This window comes from Prionailurus viverrinus, chromosome A3, assembly GCF_022837055.1.
Source record: "Prionailurus viverrinus isolate Anna chromosome A3, UM_Priviv_1.0, whole genome shotgun sequence".
NCBI lineage: Eukaryota > Metazoa > Chordata > Mammalia > Carnivora > Felidae > Prionailurus > Prionailurus viverrinus.
This window is the reverse complement of record NC_062563.1, coordinates 5,730,864-5,750,341: the sequence shown is the minus strand read 5'-3', so window position 1 is coordinate 5,750,341 and position 19,478 is coordinate 5,730,864. Positions and strand designations below refer to the sequence as shown.

Sequence of the window (19,478 nt, the reverse complement as noted above, 5' to 3'; positions counted from 1 at the left end):
TAGGGTCAGGGCCAGGAGTGACCTCACTTAGAGCTGTCACCACAGCTGTGCTGGGACAGCAGAGGATCTGAGGTGCCCAGAGTCGGCCTCTGCACCAAGGTGTGACCCACCAGTGGGGGATGTTGGTGCCAGGGCCAGCTTCCAGGGCCCCAAGCTCAGAAAGGCCCCACACTTGGTTTACTGCTCTCCTGTTCGTTGAAATTCCTAACAACTCTGAACAAGTTCTTGTAGCCCGTCCTGCCTGGCGTGGAGCACACAGAGGCTCCGGGATGGCCTGTTTCCATGGCTGGGGACAAGGACAGAGAGACAGGACTGCCTTCAGCTTGCATTTCCCCCAGGGTCGCCCACCTACAGGGAGGAATCCCTGATATCAGCTGGAAGAGGCCAGAACAACTTCCTCTGCCCAGTCACCTCCTCCAGGGGGGGTCTCTGGGACCACTCTGGACCCTCCTGGATTGCAGATCCCTGGCTTATGTCCCTCCGGGTTGTCCACTGTATTTTTAGCGCTGACTTGTCTTATTCATAGAGGCTCCACGGAGCTAGGGCGTAAGTTCTGTGCGTCCCTGCAGCCCCCATCCTGGAGTGTCGCATGAAACGCCCTGAAAAATATTCATCGAGTGAATCATATGTGCATATAAAACAAGAATCATTTCAGCTTTTAATACATGTTGCTGTGTCCCATCTCACCCTGGCTCAATAAACATGCTGACCGTCGCTGACTCTAACTCACTAGACCTCTGCGGGCACGCAGAGGGCCCCCCGGGACGGCAGGGCCGGCGGGGACGCGACCCTGCTCACTCAGGCTCGCGTGCGCGCCCCGCCCCAAGTCTTCCCCGCCCGCCGGGCGCCGCGGGGCGCGGCCGGGACTACGCTTCCCGGCAGGCCCCGCGCTCCCGGGGCGGGGCGGGGCCGCGGCTGGGGCGTGGCTGCGGCGGACTAGGGGCGGAGCCGCTTACAAAGCCCGGGGGCGGGCGCCGGGGCGCAGAGTGCCCGCAGCGCCGGCAGGAGCGCAGCGCAGCGCAGCGAGGCGCACTCGGTGGGAGCGGCCCGCCAGTGGACGGGCCCGGCTGCTGGACCGGTGCCGCTGCTGTCCTGTTCGCTCTCCGCCGCCGCCCATGAGCGCGGCGCCGCGCGGCCCGGGTCCGTAGGCGGCGGGGCGCCCCCCCCCCCCCATGCTGCTGCAGCCCGCGCCGTGCGCCCCGAGCGCGGGCTTCCCGCGGCCCCCGGCCGCCTCCGGCGCCATGCACGGCTCGCAGAAGGACACCACGTTCACCAAGATCTTCGTGGGCGGCCTGCCCTACCACACCACCGACGCCTCGCTCAGGAAGTATTTCGAGGGCTTCGGGGACATCGAGGAGGCCGTGGTCATCACCGACCGCCAGACGGGCAAGTCTCGCGGCTACGGCTTCGTAAGTGGCCCCGCGGCCGGGCGCGCACCCCGCCCCGCACTTACCGCGCCGGGGGCGCCGAGTCCACCGGCGGGCGCACGCCCAGCTGCCCCGGCACCTGCTGCCCCCTCCTGGGCTCGGGGGCGGAGGTTCACGCTCCAGCCCGTCCCGCCGCCGCTACTCGGCCGCGGCTCCCTGCCCCCACCCCACTCCTTGGTTAAAAGGGAGAGCCGCTGTGTTCAATTAGCGCTTCGGAGTTTGTGGAGAGATTCTGGGGACAGTCGGCTTACTCCCAGGACTTCCTGGAGCAACAAGCAAGCAGAAGAGGCTTCACCTCAGGGCGCTTTGGAGGCCTTTAGCACCCCCTCCCCTCCCCTCCAGTATTTTACAAGAGTTCCTTTAAACGCCCAGGACAAACGGCTTAAGTAAAAAAAGAAAAAAAAAAAACGGTTTGAAGGCACGTCTCCTACTTTCCTTCTAACCGGTGTCCCCCAACCCCTCCCACGAGGAAATTCGCACCCCCACAGGCAGGCAGGACTAGCTCGGGGCCCCTGCCTTCCTTGGGGAGGAAAGGGGGAAGTTCCTTGTCTCCCCTGGGGATCATTTCTGTCCCTAAAGCTAGGTTTCCCAGCACATGAACTTGGATGGAGGAACTGGAATCCAGGGGCACCTTTGCAGGAGGGCCCCATGGTGGGGGGGGGTGGGGGTGGGGACTGGGTCAGAGGTTCTGAATAACTGGCCCCCCAGGGAGGGGGAAGTGAGTGCCTCTTGCCCCTCCCACCGGTAAGGGAAACCCCTGATGCATCTGTGTTCCTCTAGGTGACCATGGCCGACCGGGCGGCGGCAGAGAGAGCTTGCAAAGACCCGAACCCCAACATCGATGGCCGCAAGGCCAACGTGAACCTGGCATATCTGGGTGCCAAGCCGAGGAGCCTCCAGACGGGTGAGAGCCTGTGTTTTCCTTTCCTGGCTCGTCTTGATTGCTATATTCAGTGTTGGTATCTGTGGGGTGGAAAGGGCCCCCCCCTTCCCCAGCCCTGCCCCAGGAGTGGCCGTCAGCTATCATGTGCTTGCAGAGCTGTCCCTGGGCAGTCATCCCCTAGCCTGGGAGCTGGACCCCGTCGTCCAGGTGCATGTGCCAGCGGGACAGGGCGAGGAGGGCGCATCAGCCAGTTGTCAGCCGTCCGCCAGGGAAGGAGGAAGTTGTTCCCCGGGGCTGGCGACCAGGGGGACAGATACCCAGAGGCCGCTGTTAGCCCTCTCTGTTGGCTTTCTTAGGCAGGGAGCTTCGGGATTTGTGGGAAGGTGGCCTGGGAGTGTAGAGGAAGCCAGTTATCTGTCCCTTCTGATGGGGGAGGGCACGGCTGTGTGCTTCTGCTCCCTTGGGTGAGGCTGAGCCCCTGCGTGGCCTCTCGTTTCAGGCTTTGCCATTGGAGTACAGCAGCTGCACCCCACTTTGATCCAACGGACTTACGGGTGAGTGGGCACTGTTGGCTGGGGGGGGTGTGGGGGGTGGTGAGCAGACCTGGCCAAGCAGGCCCCGGGCGCCCCTTGGCCCGAGGGAGTCTTTCATCCGAGGAGCGCCAGCCCCACGGGATGCCCTTTGCATCTACCTTTCCGTGTCTGCGAACCGTCACCTTCTCCGATCTTCCATAAACCTGATTGCCTTCGGAGGGCGGGGAGGCAGGGCCAGCTGGGAGGACGGAGAGAAGGCCGAGAGCGTTCCTCCAGTCCTGCCAGAGACCACGGAGGCTGCCGGAGCCTGGTTTCAAGTCTTGGCTTCCCTGTGACCGGTTGCGTGACCTCTGGCAGCCTACACAGCCGTCTGTCCCTCAGTTTCCCCCAGCTCCCTCTGTGGAATGGGGATGGTAGCGGCTTCTCTGAGTTCTGTGAGCGGAGACCTCGGGAGAGGCCTGTGGGGAGGGAGGGCAGTGAAGGCTCCGGAAGTGCTGCCCGTGCTCTGTGGGCCCGGCGGCTGCGTTCTTCTCAGGGTGCCGGGTGACCCGCTCTGGTGCCTGACAGATGGTGCCAGCAGGCCACTGCCATCCGGGGTCTGGTATTTATGAAAGCTGCAGCAGGTGAGACGGGACCGGGGCCAGCTGTCCAGCCCCAGTGGGCCCGGCCTGTGGGCCTTTTGTCCGACGTGCTGTGGTTCAGCGCATCTCACCCTTGCTTGGCTTTTTTTTTTTTTTTTTTTTTTTTAAGTTCTAATAAGTCCCGGCAGCTGCTTGTGGAAGGACACACACACTTCAGGGGCACAAAGGAGCCTGCCATGCAGTGTGACTTCCCAGCCCCGTGATCGATGTTGGCTGTGTGTCCCAGTGCCGGCAGCGTGTCGACGGGGGTGGGGTGTGCTCCTGGGGGTGGCGAGGGCGGTGAGAACACAGACAGCCCCTTTTAGAACGTTGGTGCTTCTCAAGCTGTCAGAACCAAATCCCAGGCTCTGGATTTTGCTTTAAGCTGCGCGTGTGTGTGTGCGTGAGCGTGTGCGTGTGTGTGTGTGTGTGTGTGTGTGTCTCACATGCATGTGTCTGCCCTAGAAAGAGGCACAGTTCGAGGAACCACCTGGCTTCCCTGGCAGGGCTGGGAGCTGGGCTCGGGTGGACCGGGCAGGTCACACAGATGGCTGAGGAGTTGTTGCGTGCCCACGATCTGGGGGTGCTCGCCCGGACACGCGGCGTCTGTGTCTGCTTGGTGGCCTTGGCGTGGATTGGCATGCGTGGGAGCCCAGCTCTCAGTCTGTTCTCCTGGGAGGGAGCCCGGGGGCGGCGGGGAGCTGGTGCTTCTGGGTTTCCTTCTCGCCCTGGCATCTGCTTCATAAATGTCTGGAGCCGTCTTGGGAGGTATTTGGGGACATCTGCCGTCATCCGAAGTTCTTCCTGCTTGGGGTCCAGGTCACGTGAGGAGGGCATTCCTCATTTTCCATAGCCTTGGCGCTGTTCCCCAGGTGTGTCCCAGGTGGCCAGGGGCAGGGCCTGGAGCAGGGGCCAGCTGCACAGAACCGGGGGTGGAGGGGGGCGGGCATCAGCGGCTCTGTCCTGCTTACCATGGAGCAGCTCCTTCCCCGAGCACGTTTGAGCTCTTTTCGGATCCGCTGCAGCTGCCTCTAGGGCTCCAGTCACTGTCAGGACTTGGCCCCTGGAGCCTGCAGACCTGGGTTCAAATCCTGGTTCTGCCACATTCCAGCCGGGTCCGCTTGGCAGATGGCAGGTGGCGTCTTCTTCCTGAGCGTTCGGTTTCCTCGTCTGTGACTTCCTTGATGGAAATAATGACCTCTTCACATACGGTGCCGGCACGCCGGACCGGGTGCTCTGTGCCCCTGCCCCCCATCCTCTCCTGTCCTCGCAGCAGCCTTCTGAGGTTGGGGCTGATGTTACCTTCGCTTCCTAGCTGAAGAAACTGAGGCGAAGAGCGGTTAACAGTCTGTCGGGGTGACCTAAGTGACGTGACTTAAACCGGGCCACTGGCTCCGAGCCCACACTCAGCCGCCGCTCTCTGGGGTGGGCGGGTAGGAAGGGTGCCCCAGCCTTTCCCCTCACGGTCCCTTGAGTGCCACCCACGTGAGGGTGCTTGGGGGTCGGTGCAGATCTTACCGCCGTGCGTTCCCGACTTCACGTGACCATGTCTTGCAACTAAATCTCTGGCTGGCATCTAATACCTGTGACGACGAAGAGGCCTCGGGCTTTTCTTGTTGGTTGCCAGGGGGCGGAGACCCAGGCGGGGACAAGGGGTCAGAGGGAGCGTCCAGGTCTTCGTTGCCAGCAGCCGGTGGCCCAAAGCTTCTCAGGGTCCCGCCGCCTCCCACCAGGCCTCGCTGAGAGGTCCAGGGTGGCGGGAGGGGCCCCTGGGGGTGCTCTCCCAGCGAGGCAGGGCTGGGCTGGCCCGGGGTCAGCTGCCTTCCCCCAGTGCCCCTCGGTTGGGAGAGTTGGGCCGTCAGCGTCCCTTTTGTCTTTTGTCTTTGCAAACGAGAACAATCGGGCGGGCGGGAGCGCGGCTGGCCTGACTCAGCAGTCAGTGTTGTGTGCTGCGGGCTGGCAGTGAGGCTGGGCCTGCGCCGGGCCGAGGGCACGGTGGGAGCCAGGGCTGGGCAGCTCGGCCTTTTCAACCAGTTAACCCCTCTCCTGCCTGGCCGAACTTCCCCCGGACTTCCTGCCTCCGATCCTATGCCTTGCACAGGTCTAAAGGTTGCACGGCCCCACCTTTGGGCAAGGCCACTGCGGAATCCTCGCCTGTGGGGCCGTAAGCATCAGCGTGGGAGATTCGCCAAAGAATTTCTTAACCAGTTACACTTTTTGCTTGGATTCCCTGGCTCTCGGGGATTTTTTTTTTTTTTTTTTTAAGGGGGATGGGGTCTTTCAGGACCTAACTTGGGCTGTGCATTCCTGTCATGTAACTGTGTGTGGGGCCAAGGCCTGAGGTTTGGAGAATCCTTCCTTGGCAGGTGACCAGTGACTTAACCATGAGAGGACATGACCAAGGCCATAGACCATCCAGCTGAGCATCTCTTGGCCGACCCCCCCCCCCCCCCCCCCCCCGGGTGGGACAGTCAGCAGCCTGCAGGCAGGAAAGTTCCAAGTGGTCTGGAGAGGGCACATGTCCGGGCAGAGCTTTGAGCCTTGTCTGGAAGGGACCTCCTGGTGTCAGAGTGTATATGTCCAGGGCTAGACCTAAGACCTGCCAGGGTCTGAGGTGTGTCCTGGGCCTGGCTGTACTTGGAACCTCTCCTTGGGTTATTTTTGAAGGGCCAGCTGCTTCTCTGGGCACAGCCCCCGTCCCTTTTCTTAAGGGGGCCTTGCTGGGGCCTTCACATCCATTCACCGCAAGTCCTATTCTGTGGCCAGGGTGAGACCGGGCCCCAGGTCCCAGACAGCAGGGTCATCCTGTGTTGGAGCCAGGATCCCAGGGTCTGCCTGGGCTCATCTCCCCGGAGATGACCAGGATGGAGACCAGGATGCAGGGCTGACTTGAGCACTGAGTGGGTGCCTTTGTGCAGAGCTGGTGGGTCGGGGGCCTGGCCCACAGAGAGACTTGTATTTGTCAGGGACCCAGCTCCTGGTAGCCCTCCGACAAGGCCTGTTGCCCGAGCTGCCCGTGCAGGCACCGGGTGAGCTGAAACTTGCCTGAGCTCACGCAGTGTGGGGCCGGGGGCCCGATTGGGTGGCTCCAGTACTCTCCTTCCTTCCACGAGGCCCCAGCACCTCCCTCTGGCCAGCTCTTGAGCAAATCCGAGCCAGACACCCCAGGACTGACACCCACTATGGGACCCTCTTGGGGCGGTACATGCCTTGTGGGTCCAGGGGCGCCTATGCTCTCTGGGCAGGCCCCCGCTGTCCCCGCCATCACCAGGCCCCAGGTGTGTGCACGCCGAGGGGCCCGAGCCCAGTACCTGGGTCACCAGGGTCGGGGGTGGGGGTGGGCGGTTCGCATGGGGACCGCAGCCGTGGGAAGGCCATCTGTGCCCGCGACGGGAGGTCAGAGACGACACACTGGGACACACCCCAAAAACGCCGAAACCTGACCAGGGCCTCCAGCCTGGTTAATAGCACCGTGCCAGCATCAGGTGCCTGGTTTTGGTCTCACGCTGGGTTGTGTAAGACGTCACCACTGGGGGACGCGGCAGGAGGGCACCCAGGACCTCCCTGTGCTGTTTTTGCAACTTCTCGGGATTCTCCCGCTGTTTCCTAATGCGAAGTAGATTAAAGGCTGGGCGGGGCAGGGGTGGTGAGTCGCAGAGCTTTGCTTCGGGGGCTGGGTGGGGGGCCGGCGTGGGATCAGCACCTTTGGGGGGGGCGCGGCAGGAAGTGAGGTCAGAGCGGGAGGCTGTGGGGGCTGGGAGGAAGCTGGTGCCTGCTCCCCGCTGTGGCGTCACATGGCTTGTTTTTACTTTCAGGGTGCCTGGGGTGGCCCTGCTCCCCACACCGTAGCTTCCTGTTTGGCACTGGAGCGAGGCGTGGGCCGGCGCGTGGCCCTCCCGGTGGGCCGCCGGTGCACACCTGTTGTTTGTCCCCGTGTGCCGTAACAGAAACCAGCCTCCGGGGTGGCTCTTGGGTTCCTCTCAAGGATGAGCTCCTCGCTCCGGCCCGCTGCCCTGGCAGCCTGAGGGCCGGAGAGCCGAGGGACAGAGGCCTGGCCACAGACAGGCCTGCGGGTGTCTGAACCACCCCCAAGGGTGTGCCCTGGGGCGGGAGGAGCAGGGGGAACGGGGCGGGAGGGCTCCCGGGTGGCCCAGCCGGCCCCCTCGCGCTGCCGTGGCCAGAGCACTGGGCCGAGAGCCCGGAGGCGCTTTTCCGTGGCCTGTGTGTGTGATCCCTCGTGGTCGTGACTTCTCCTCCTTGAGCCTCAGTTTCCCCACCTCCCGCGTGAACGCGACGAGGGCTCAGCAGAGCGTTCGTGCTCCCGACCCTTCCCACGTGGGTGGAAGCAGGAAGCCGGGCATTCGTTCGGCCCGTTTGTTCAGCAGATGTTTGCCAGCTCTGTGGCAGGCCGCGGATGCCGTGGGGATGCCGTCCCGGATCGTAGCTGCAGAGTGGCCTGCAGCCCGGCGGCAGTGTGGGCAGGCCCCGTGGCGGTAGGCGCTGTGGGGGGAGGGGCGGCCGGGCCGGGGACGCCAGCGTGAGCCGGGGGAGGAAGTGGGGGAGTTGGGGGGCCCAGGGGCGCATTTAGATCTTATTCCGAGTGACGCGGGACTGAGGTGGGCCCTGCGTGGCTGAGGGCTGGGTCACTTGTGTCCTTACAGCATCCCTTGGTTGCTGTGTGGCCCGTGCGGTGGAGGCCGGGGTCCCCACGCAGCTGGGGTGGCCGCTGGCTCGGGCCAGGGTGAGCAGCTGTGGGATCCCGAATACAATACATTTTAAAGAATGAGTGACGGAGGAGCCTGAGAAGATTCCAGAGGTTTGGGCTGAGCGCGTGGAAGGCCGGGTGGGCCTGGAGGAGAGGGCGCAGGTGTGGGTCGGGGTTTGGACAAGTTCGGGGGAGGCCTGGCGGCGTCCCACGGAGGCACGGCTTACCTGCTTTGTGCCGCTGCCCCACTCCTGCCTGCTGTCTGGTGGCCCCAGGGAGCATTCACGTGCCCCCTCCGGGGATTCCCAGCCGCGGACCTGCTTTTCTGCCTGCGCTGGCGTCCCACTCCGCGCCCCTTCCTTCCAGAAGCCTGCAGTTGCGCCCCCGGTGGCTGCCTGGGTCCCCAGCACGGCTGGCGAAAACCTCCAGGGAGCAGAAAAAGTGAAACGGTCTCATTTGCCTTTTTTGTTCTTACTTTTGGGGGTGGCTTTGCTTTCAGAAAATGAGTCCTCCGAGGCTGTAGTGATTCCTTTTAGCGGAGTTTTGCTTTGAGTGTGTGCAGCAGTCAGCCGCCTCTCCAACTGGGCCACTCAGGCTCCCGAGACCTCTGTCTCCTGAAGGGGCCTCTGGGGACGCAGCAGAGGCCCTGTTGGGCTCTGTGGCTGGCACCTTTAGTTTACAGATGGGGAAACTGAGGCCAGAGAGGGCTGAGGGACTTGGACAGGCATGGCCAGGGTCCAGACTCAGGGCTCTTGCCCCTGAACCTCCGCTGGGCCAAGTCCGCTGGGGTGCCCTTGGCCATGCCTTGGGTCCCGGCAGACTTCACGGCTCCCCCGTGTGCCGTCAGGAAGCCACGAGCCCCCGGTCCTGCAGGTCATGGTCACGCCTGGTCGGAGCAGGCCTGGTGAGCATCGGGCCACCTGACCTTTAGGTTCCGACCGTGGGCCCAGCTGTCCTGCTGGCTGGTCCGGTTTTGCCTCCGGGGTTCCTGGTCTGCTCTCCCTGGGGCTGGGGCCAGGTGGCCGTGAGAGGGAGGACCTTCTGTGCGTCCTGGCCGGCTTGGGGGTTCTCCCTTGTCGTCCCTCAGGCCCGAGGAGGTCATTGGTGCTGCCACGCTCTCTGGGGCGCGCAGAGCGTTAAATCCTCACGCAGCCCTAGCGGTGAGGGTGACCTCACTCACCCCACAGAGGCAGCGCTGACACAGCCCGGCACCTGGCGAGGACCAGAGCCAGCCTTGAACCGAGCCGCCAGGTTCCGCCCCCCGACTTGCGAGCAGGGCCCCGTCCGGCAATAGCTGTTTCCAGCTGGGCTGCTTCCTTTGCCTTGTAAAGGGCTGCAGCTTCTATCCCAGGACCCAGGCAGCATGCCCAAGGGAGGCTCCTTTGCTCTCCGGGTGCCGGCGATCCCGCGGCCTGCCTGAGGCCCTCCGCACTCGACAGATGGTGTGCTAGGTGCTCGGGACCCGGCCGTCGGCACCAAGTGCCCGCCCTCGGGGGGGCTTACATTTTCATCGAGAAAACAGAACAGAAAGTAAATGACGGCTCTCAGGTCGTAAGAAGGAAATAAAGCCGGGGGTGGGTGGGATGTGGTGGCGTTGACCTGGGGGTTGGTCGGGGAAGGCCTCTGAGGAGGTGAGGCTGGAGGTTGGGGAAGAAGCCTGCAAGCAGAGGGAATAGCCAGTGTAAAGGCCCGTTGGGGGAGGTGCCCGTTGCGTCCGGGGAACAGGGTGGTGAGAGTAGGGACAGTGGGTAGAGAAGAGTTGCAGGGGGAGTTGAGGCTTGGCTGTGTGGGAAGCCATAGGGGGAGCGGTGTGGTTCTGGGGAGGGTGGAGGCCGCTGGAGGGTTCTGATCCTGGGGGTGGGCTGGTCTCTTGGGTTTTTTTTTTTTTTTTTTTAAGTTACGTATTTTGGGAGGGAGAGAGAGAGAGCGAGAGTGCAGAGCCTGACACAGGGCTCGATCTCTCAAACCAGGAGATCACGACCTGAGCCGGGATCAAGAGTCAGACACTTAACCAAGGCGCGCCCCGTCTTGGATGTTTTTAAGATGACCCTCTGGTCACCGGATGGGGGCAGAAGCAGGCACAGAGGACCTGCTTCGACGGGGTGTGGTAGACGGAGGCTTGACTGACCTGGGGAGGTGGGCGGGGTGTGGAGAACAGACACAGTTGGGGGGACGGGGGCGGGGGGGGGGTGGCCTGGGCCGCAGCGGAGGGAGAGTGGGCGGGACCGTCCCCCCGGGGGCTCCTGCCCTGGTGGCAGACCAGCCTTCGCCCGCAGAGTGTTGTGCGGCCTGTGGCCTTTTCAGAGGTCTGAAGGTCGAGCACGTGGAGGCTGGTGGCGCCCCAGCCTTTCTGGGGAGTGGGTGGGGTGGCAAGGAACGTGCGGGGCACGCGGGCCCTGCCCCTGTTGCCCCTTGGCCAGGGCCTCCTGTTCCTGCCGTGTGTGCGGGCCTGGGGAGGGGGGCGCCGGGCTGCGCCAGGCAGGTTTGGCTGGGCTTGCTTTCTCTCCCGGAAGCTCAGTGGGGTCCCCGTGGGCGCATGTGCACACACCCCTGCAGCTCTGCCCCTCCGTCCCCACCCGGCCTCCTTCCCCGCGCCCACCGGGCCGGGGCGTCGGGCCCCAAGGGCAGTCAAGAGCCGAGTGCATGCCCTTCGCTTTGTAGTTTGCTCCACGGCAGGGTCCGCACGTGAGGGGTGTGACCCTGGAGGAGTCTCCACGGTGGGCCGACCCGTGCCTTGTGGGGGATTGGCGGCCTCCCTGGACTCCACCCACCAGGGTGGCACCCAGAAATGTCCCAGGCGTGGCCCGGTGTCCCTCGGAGGGGCAGAGTCGCCCTGGCTGAGGCCGCCGTTCTGGCGGGGGGTCCTGGTCCTCCCTGCAGGCCCTGAGGTCAGCCTCTGCAAATCCACATGCAGAGCCGAGGGGTGGCCTTGCTGGAGGGAAACTGCCTGGGGCGCGTGCCCTGCCTCCTGGGGCTTTGTGGCCCCCTCTGACTCTTGGCCCCATTGTGTGGCAGGACCTGCCCCCCCCCACCCCGTTCCTTCTTTTCCTTTTGATCCCAGTCTGGGGTGCACACACCTGTTGGGGGTCCAGTCTCTGTGGATGCACTGAGCAGCTTGGCTGCTGGGCCTTGGACTGGGACTGCCCTGCCACCTGGGTGGCCTCTTGGAGACCCAAGCTGGCCCCCGAGGGGGGCCCCGGTCACAGGCTCCAGCCAGCAGCCAGTCCTTGTGGCTCAGGTACCAGGCAGCGTATGGACAAGGAGGCGAGACTCTGCCACTGTGGTGACACAGTACCTCTTGTGGCTTTAAAACGCGTTGTGGGTTATCTCGGACTTTTTGCATAGAGTGGGGGCGGGGCAGAGGCTCAAGGGAAGCAGGTGAGTGGACGCAGGTGGGCTGTATCCTGGGGTGTCAGGGACCGGGTGTCTCCCTTCCTCCCCAGCCTGAGACAGTTCCTCCGTCACCCGTGGAGGCTGGGACAGAGCTCTGGTCCTGACAGGGGAGAGTGCAGGACCTGGCAGATGTGACCACTGCCTCATCCGGCTGGACCTTGGGGAAATACGGCCAGAGCCCTGTTTGTCTGTCTTACCTACTTACGTGTGTATTTATTAAGTTTATTTTGAGAGAGAGGACACGCGCTCGAGAGCGGGGAGGGGCAGAGAGAGGGAGAGGATTCCAAGCAGGCTCCACACTCTGACCCGGGGTCTCAATCTCACGAACCGTGACATCACGATCTGAGCCGAAGTCAAGAGCCGGACGCTCAATCGACTGAGCCACCCAGGCGCCCGAAACCTGTCATTTTTGCGGCCCTGGGTCCTTCTGCTGCGTGGACAGGGTGAGGCCCGGGTCTAGGCAGTGGCTCTGAGTGTGGGTGTGTATCAGGATCCCTGGGGGCCTGTCACCCCTTCTGACCCCTCTGTCTGCAGGGGATCTGCCTTTTTGGCACGTGCTTCGGGGGTGTCTAAGGCAGGGGCGTCCCCGCCCATGTTTGGAGAAGTTCTGGGCTGCAGGCTTCCAGAGCCTCCAAGTGAGAGATGTTCCCGAGGCTCCAGGAGCCGGGTGGGGGCTCTCGTGGTGCCAGGGACGTCCCGGTGGGTGCTGCACCAAGGCACGCGTCATCGTGCCCCGTTTTGCTCCTTTCCCGGGCGGCGTCCTGACTGCGGGAGCCCCTCGTCCTTCTCAGCGGAGAACCTGTTCCCCGTGACCTGTTGTTCCATCAACACGCTGTGTGCCCGGCTCCTTCCAGAGCTGGGCCTCGGACGAGGCCCTGGGGGTCGGGGCAGAGCCCTCCCCATGGCTCACATGAGATGCAGGGGAGGTGAGGGCTCCAGGGGGTCGCTGGCAGGTACAGACCCGGGTGGGGATGGCCTTGAGCATCGGAGGTGCTGCAGGGCACGGCTGGGACGGGACAGCAGCTGAGGTGGGACAGCAGCCCCCAGGGATGTGGTCTCAAAGCGACAGCCTGGCACCCTTGCCGGGCCCCTCCCGCGCACACGCTGGCTCCAGCCTCAGTCTTTGCCTTGCCGGTCCCCACGGCCAGCTCTGTCTTACCCTCGGGGCTCAGTGCAGTTGCTCTCTCCTCCGAGAAGCCTACCCTGACCACTCCCCGCAGTCCCGCTTCCGGGTCATGGGTTGGTATGTTTGTGTGTCTGTCCGCCCCTTTGGAATCTGAGCTGCGGGGGCCGTATCCTGGCCCCGGCAGACGGGAGATCGCTGTTGCACTTTTCAGCAGACCGAGCAGGATTCGAACCCAGGCCCGGCTCTGTTCAAGGCTCTGGTTTGCATGGGGGAGGAAGGAGGTGGTCGGCGGAGGCTCCTGGAGTGGGGGCGGTGGAGGGGGATGGGCGCTGTGGCCCGGAGCCAGAGCACGGGGATCCCGGCGGAAGCTGCCCGGGCACACGCGGCAGAGGGTGGGGGTGGGGAGGCACGGCCGCCGCCGGCCTGGGTGTGTTGCTGCGGGAACACTGGGGCGCTGCCGTGGGGAGGGCGGCGCGGTCGGCGCTGGGGGCCCCGCAGGCACCGGCAGGTGTGCCCCAGACTCCCGCCCGCTTTGCTGCCAGATCGTCGCAGCCCTGCGCGCCGTGCCCTCGCGGGCGGCTCACCCCGCAGCGGGATTTGTCTCTCGCAAAGGACGGGTCACCGAGCATCTGAACATCTGAAACCGAACAGCTGTTTTCAGACCTTAAGTGTGTTCACAGCCGTGTGCAGACGCGCGCTCTGCCTGACCCAGAACTTGTCCATCGGCCCGAGAGGAGCCCCGCGAGCGCTCACGCCCGGCCCCGCCCCCTGCCGGAGCCCCTGGCGCTTCGCTCCCCCCCCCCCCGTTTCCTCCGGGTTTGCCCGTGTGAACGTTTCTTGTCGGGGGAGTGGCCTTCTGGGTCTGGCGTCCTTTGCTCAGCACGTCCTCAGGGCTCATCCACGCCGTGGCACGTGTCATTCCCCGTCGCCGCGTGGGGAGACCCCATTGGTTTGTCCCACCGTGGGGGGCGCTTGGCCCCCGTGAGTATCGCCCCTTCTTCCTGGTTATGCGCGGGAACCCATCTGCCCTGTAACGACCCGCGGAGCCCTCCGCCGGCCCCGGCCCCTGCCTGTGCGCTCAGGACGTCGTGCGGTATAGGACGTGGGTTCTCGGACCCGTAAAAACGGCAGCTCCCTACGGCCCGCCTCGCCCATCCTCAGCCGCCTTGGCCCGCGTATAAATACGCATCTGGCTGCTTTAGCATCAGTGATACCACAGCATAAACGGCATCTCGGGTCCGCTGCTCGGTTTCCTCCCGGCAGCGTGGAGGGCAGTGGCGTGGGGCCGAGCACGGTGCGTCTGGAGGGACATCGGATGCCGCTGCGGCCCCTGCAGGTGACCCTCTGGCGTTCTCGGGATTGTCGCCGATCCTGTGGGTGCTGCCGTGGTGTCTGCCCCGGCTGAGTGTCGGAGGACGGGGCCCCCTGTTCTTTCCGAGCAGCTTCTCTTTGGAGCCGGGCCCCACCCCACAGGTGCAGGAGGGAGTTGGGTCCCGCGTGCCCCGTGCTGGTGTGAGAAGAGGCGGAGGAGAGACTGATGCCCGTGGCCGGGCCGTCTGCCCCGATGGGGCTGCCGGGTACCTGACGTGGAGCAGACAGGCCGCGAGGCCCGGAGAGGCCCAGCCACTTGCCCGGGGCCGCCCAGCGCCTGGTTGGCCGAGCGGGCCCACACCGATACCGCCTTTCTGTGCCCCCGTCTCCCCACCCGTGACACGTGGGACTCATCCCGGGTGTGCGGTGACGGTTTTGCACATTAGCCTGCGGCATGGGACACACGCGTGGGTCAGGAGGGTCCCCTCACTTCATCGCCGTGGGGCCTTGGCCGAGCCGCTGACCCTCTGAGCTCCGTTCTCTGTGGTGAAACAAGATGGTGACGTGAAGGGCAGCCTGAGCGCGCGTCCGACCAGGCACCGCGTGAAGGTGTTTCGGTTTCGGACCCGGCTCCGTGGGCGCCGGCCGTGGTCGGTGGCCTTGCTCCCAGGGCTTCTCGTCCTCTTCGTCTTCACTGCTGTCCTTCGTGCCTCACTCCTGCAGTCCTCACTCGGTGAGGCTCGCCGAGCTGCCGTGGGCCGGGCTCTGGGCTGTCGGTGACCAGGGCAAAGCTCCGGAGCTGGGGAGGGGGACGGGACAGCGCAGCGTGTCCCCCGGTGGTGGCGGCTTGTTGGGGAGACGAACAGGGAGGCAGAGGGCCGGGGTGTGACCTGGCAGTCACACGGGGACCTGAGCTCAGAAGGCCCACGCTAGACTTGATGCTCTGCTGTCACCGTCTGAAACTTCTAAATCCTTTTTAAACCTGGGTCCCCCAAATCGCTGGCCCTGTGGGGGGCCTCGTGGGGGGATGGCTGGAGTGCAGAGCGTTGGGTTGGGGCTGGGGGGTGCCTGGGAAGGGCTCACTGGGAAGGGGGCCTCTGGAGAGCCGGGGAACGTGTGTTACGGGCAGTGGGAACAGTCAGGGCAAACAGTCAGTGCAAAGGCCCTGTGGTAGGAGCACAGCTGGTGTGTTCCAGGAAGATGTGTTGTTGCCATGCCCATCTGACCGACGAGCGGTCCCTCGGGAGCGGGGACACAGCATCCCCCAGCCCCTCCGCTCCGGGGCCAGCTTTCCACCGCCCCGTCCCCTGACCCAGACCTTCTGTGTTTGGCCCCGCAGGCTGACCCCCCACTACATCTATCCACAAGCCATCGTCCAGCCCAGCGTGGTGATCCCGGCCGCCCCGGTCCCGTCGCTGTCCTCCCCCTACATCGAATACACGCCAGCCAGCCCGGCCTACGCCCAGTACCCGCCGGCCACTTTTGACCAGTACCCTTACGCCGCCTCGCCCGCCACGGCCGCCAGCTTCGTGGGCTACGGCTACCCGGCCGCCGTGCCTCAGGCCCTCTCGGCCGCCGCCCCCGCGGGCGCCACGTTCGTGCAGTACCAGCCTCCGCAGCTGCAGCCCGACAGGATGCAGTGAGGGCCGTTCCCGCCCCTGGCGTCACGGCCCCATCGGCCCCACGCCGGGCAAGCGGCCGGCCGGGCTTCGGGGTGCGCGCCCGCGCATGTACCTCCGGAGACCCCGCGGGAGCCCCGCCTGACCCCGGACGGACCGGAGACCGCTTCTCTTGAAACCCAGGACCCGCCGCGTCTCGAGGGAGGACTTCGGAAAAAGGGACGGCCGCGCGCTCTTCGAAGACACAACCCAGACCTCGCACACACCGCCAGCCTTCCGCCTTCCCCTTCTCCTGCCCCTCCCCGCACCCCAGGCGCCCACGGCCCTGTCCCCACCGCACCTGGCCGGGCCCTGCCCCCCCCCTCCTCCCCCGCCCCCACTCCTCCCCCGCCCCTCCCCGCGGACCGGCTGCCCTTCGCCCCTGCTCGGAGATGCCTTACTCCAGGGAAGCCCGAGAGAGCCGCCGAAGCGGGCGGTGAGCCGTGGCGGAAGGTGCGGGGGGCCCCGTCTGCCTCCGGGACTCTCGTTTCTAGACGACAGCCCACCCCACGCTGGCGACGGGGAGCCGGCGACACCCCTTCTGTCGAGCCGCAACTTTTTTCTTATCGTCCTTGTTTTGCTACTAAGATGATTTCAGAATCGCAGTCTATTTTTTCAACGGGAACTCCCACCGCCAAGAATCCAGAACCTATTTTTGACTTCGAGAGACTCACTTTTGTCGATGGCTCCGCCCAAGGCGACGGTGGCAGTATTTTCCGCGCGACGAAGCATCTGCCGGCCCCGGGAGCCCCTCGGAGGGTGGGCGTCTCCAGGCAGGTCTCTCTGGGCCACGGGCAGTGGTCTCAGCGTGTCCTCCCCCCCCCCCCCCCCCCAGCCACCAAGGGCAGGAGGGAGTGTGGCCCCAGGTGATGCTGGCCGAGGGGCCGCCAGCAAGTGGGCGGGGCTCCGAGTGCAGGACCACCCGGCCTTGCCTGCCCCCCTCCCTCGTGGCGTCACCTGCTGTGTAGCAGCTGGGGCCCTGGGATTGAGCAGAGACACGTCTGGCCTCCTGGGGGGGGGTGGGGGGCGAGAGAGGTGCCGCCAGGCGGGGGGGCTCCCGGACAGAGCACCATGGGCCGTGCGGTGGCCCCCACTCAGAGGAAGGGGGGAGTGAGCCGAGGGGCAGCCTCGCGGAGGAGACCCGTGGAAGGGTTTGGGGAGGGCGGGCCGCCAAGTTGGGGGGCGCTGGGGGTATTCCTTCGGACCTACCTCAGGGAAGTGGTGGCCTCAGGGGGCTGACCGACGTGGGCAAGCACTTTGCGGCACGCCTGGTACAGAGTCAAAGCCCAGAAAATAAAGGTAGCTAATATTATAATAATATTTTTATTAGAACGTTCTGATTATAAAAATAAAACTTGTTTTCTTTAAAGAAAAACTTGGTCTGTAATTTTTCTCATGCACGGGAGCCTCCGGCATCGCTGCCCCCCCCCCCCCCCCCCCCCCGCCTCCCCCCACCGCCACGGTGATCGCTTGGTGTCACAGCTCGGGAGCCGGGCATTTTAGTCAAGTGTTTGTTGAGCACCTGCCCGCACTGGCCTCTGGCCATCCAGAGTGACCGGACAGACGGGGTCCTGTTACCACCCCCCTTTCCACAACTAGGGAAGGAGCTGATGCCCCTCCCCCCCATGCCCTGGGTGTCTGCTCCCCTGCAGTCTGCTTAAAACCCAGGGGAGGGCTGACTGGCTCCGCATAGGTGACGAGCTGTGTGCAGCATCCTGGGAATGGGGTCAGGGGCCAGCGTGGTGGTGTGAGTGGTGGCTCCCCGGAACCCCGTGGGATGGAGGGACCTGTCCCCAGGAGAAGGGAAGCGCTTCTAGAAGAGCCTGAGTGAGGACTGCTGAGAGGAGAGAACAGCAGGTGTGTGGGCCAGCTGCCCTAGGGGATGCTGGGAGGCAGGCAGGGTGCGAGGTCAAGGAAGGGAAGTCTTGGTCTGGGGCTGAGGGGGCCCAGCCCAGGGATAGTTCTGGCATTTCCCAGAACTCTGCTGGAGCCACAGCTCCATGCGGGAGAAATCACGGGGGACTCACGGAGGAAGTGTTCAGCCTGGAAAGAGGATGAAGTCATTCACTCCAAGAAACATGGGCCGGTCAGAGGCAAAGCACTGAAGAGAGTCCTAAAACAGACACGATGCTATCCCATTGGGGTTTATAATCTAGTGAGGGTGACCTAACAAGCCTACAAATGGGATAATTTTGGATACCGCTGAGCCCTGTGAAGCAGGTGTCACAGGGTGCTGGAGAATGGCTGGGTTCTAGGCAGACAGCAGCAAGTGCAAAGGCCCTGGGGTAGGATGCATGGAAAAGAAGGCCAGTGTGGCTGGAGGAGACGAAGTTTAGGGCAGTGATGGAACCGGAGCTGAGGAAACTGGGGAAACCCAGGGGCGGTCCTGCTGTGGCCTGCAGTCTGGGGAGGGATAGCGGCGTGCACACGTGACCCGACGAGCTGAGCACAGTGTGGTCTGATCGATGCTGTCAGCGGAGAGGCCCCTGAGCCTGGGAGGGGGTGGACACCACAGCTGGGCTGCGCGGGGTGGAGGGGCTCCTGGGGAGCTAGTGGGAAGGGAATGGGCACCCTGGTGAGGGGGCCGGCTTCAGCTAAGGCTTGGAGGTCTCGGGTTGGGCCTCCTTTGGGCCAGATGTACTCCCACAGAGCAGAGTCGGGCCCCATAACGTGCAGTCTGTCCCCATCCTGTCATCTGGCCCAGACGTCACCTCCCCCTCTGGCCAAGCCAGAGATTCCAGCTGCTCTCAACTCCTCTCTCTCCCTCACCTTCACATCTAACCTGTTGCCAGGTCCGACGTTTCCACCAGCGAAGCCTATCAGGAATCTGCCCCCAACCCAGGCACCATCCCCTCCTGTCCTGGACCCTCGCCGTGGGCCCTTTGCTGCTTCTGTCCTCGTCTTCCCGCGGTCCGTGTTCCACATGCAGCCAGAGGGGTCCCGGTCACCAAAAGAGAGGTCATGTCTCCCAGCTCAGAGCCCTCTGTGGCTCCCCTTGTCCTGGGAGTAAAAGCCGGTGCTGTGAGGCCCGTACTGGCCTCCTCGCTGTTCGCCGGACACACCAGTCACAGCGTACCACGGGCCCTTTGCACGTGCTGTTGAGTCCTGCAGCTTCTACCGGCCGAGTCCCTCCTTCAGCTCTCAGCCCAAAAGTTTAAGTTCAGGGAAACTGAAGCTTGCAAGCATCACCTGATCCGGCTGGTGATGAGTGGGCATCAGAGATTTCTGGCGGGAGTTTTAGGACCGTCCATTCGGGGTGGAGTGTCTGGGGTGGTCCTGAGCCAGGAGAGGCTGGACCAGGAGGGGAACGGAGGGAGGGACAGAGACCAGTCACGGCAGTGTTCACATGGAGTGGGGCAGGAGGAAGCGTGGTGAGCTGAGAAGTTGCTCAAGGCTGGATGTGGCCCCAGAACCCACCGACTGCTCCGCTGGTCAGCCCTTGGCTTTGAAGTGAGATGGGGTCACCCCGATGGGAGGAGGGGGCTTGGCCAGGGCCCCCGGTGGTCCCCCAGGGGCCTCCTGGGGCCTTTTCCAGTTACTTTGACTTTGAGATTTACAAATTCCCTTTGTCTGTGGTGCGGGACCCCGGCCTCTGCCCAGGGAAGAGTCGGGGTTCCCAGGGTCGAGTCAGGTGCGATCCTGCCGGGCCTGTTGGCTTTTCTTACCGGGGACCCGGGCCTCCCCCTCCCCCAGCCTGCCGGGTCTTGCTTTGCCAACACTGGCTAGGGGTCAGGGAGGTCAGCGTGGGGCTCCCAGCTCAGAGACACTTGCTGCAGCTGATAAGGGCTCGGGGGCCGGGAGGGGGTTGCGGGCGCTGCCAGG

The 19,478-nt window shown here is 64.4% G+C and overlaps 1 protein-coding gene across 1 annotated transcript; it reads left to right on the top strand.

Annotated features, from left to right (window-relative positions):
* The first annotated feature begins 988 nt into the window (after positions 1 to 988).
* Positions 989 to 17,031, top strand: RBM38 (RNA binding motif protein 38). The gene is made up of 4 exons (XM_047853973.1): positions 989 to 1,409; positions 2,208 to 2,331; positions 2,810 to 2,864; positions 15,338 to 17,031. The coding sequence occupies exons 1-4, from the start codon at positions 1,173 to 1,175 to the stop codon at positions 15,639 to 15,641; spliced, it is 720 nt and encodes a 239-aa protein (XP_047709929.1). The 5' UTR covers positions 989 to 1,172; the 3' UTR covers positions 15,642 to 17,031.
* Positions 17,032 to 19,478: the final 2,447 nt, after the last annotated feature.

Bases quoted from the DNA above. Each gene is read 5' to 3' on its own strand.
- RBM38 (XM_047853973.1), top strand. From the start codon at position 1,173: ATGCTGCTGCAGCCCGCGCCGTGCGCCCCGAGCGCGGGCTTCCCGCGG. The intron at 2,332-2,809 runs GTGAGAGCCTGT...CTCTCGTTTCAG, and splicing joins GCCGAGGAGCCTCCAGACGG to GCTTTGCCATTGGAGTACAG. The intron at 2,865-15,337 runs GTGAGTGGGCAC...TTGGCCCCGCAG, and splicing joins TTGATCCAACGGACTTACGG to GCTGACCCCCCACTACATCT.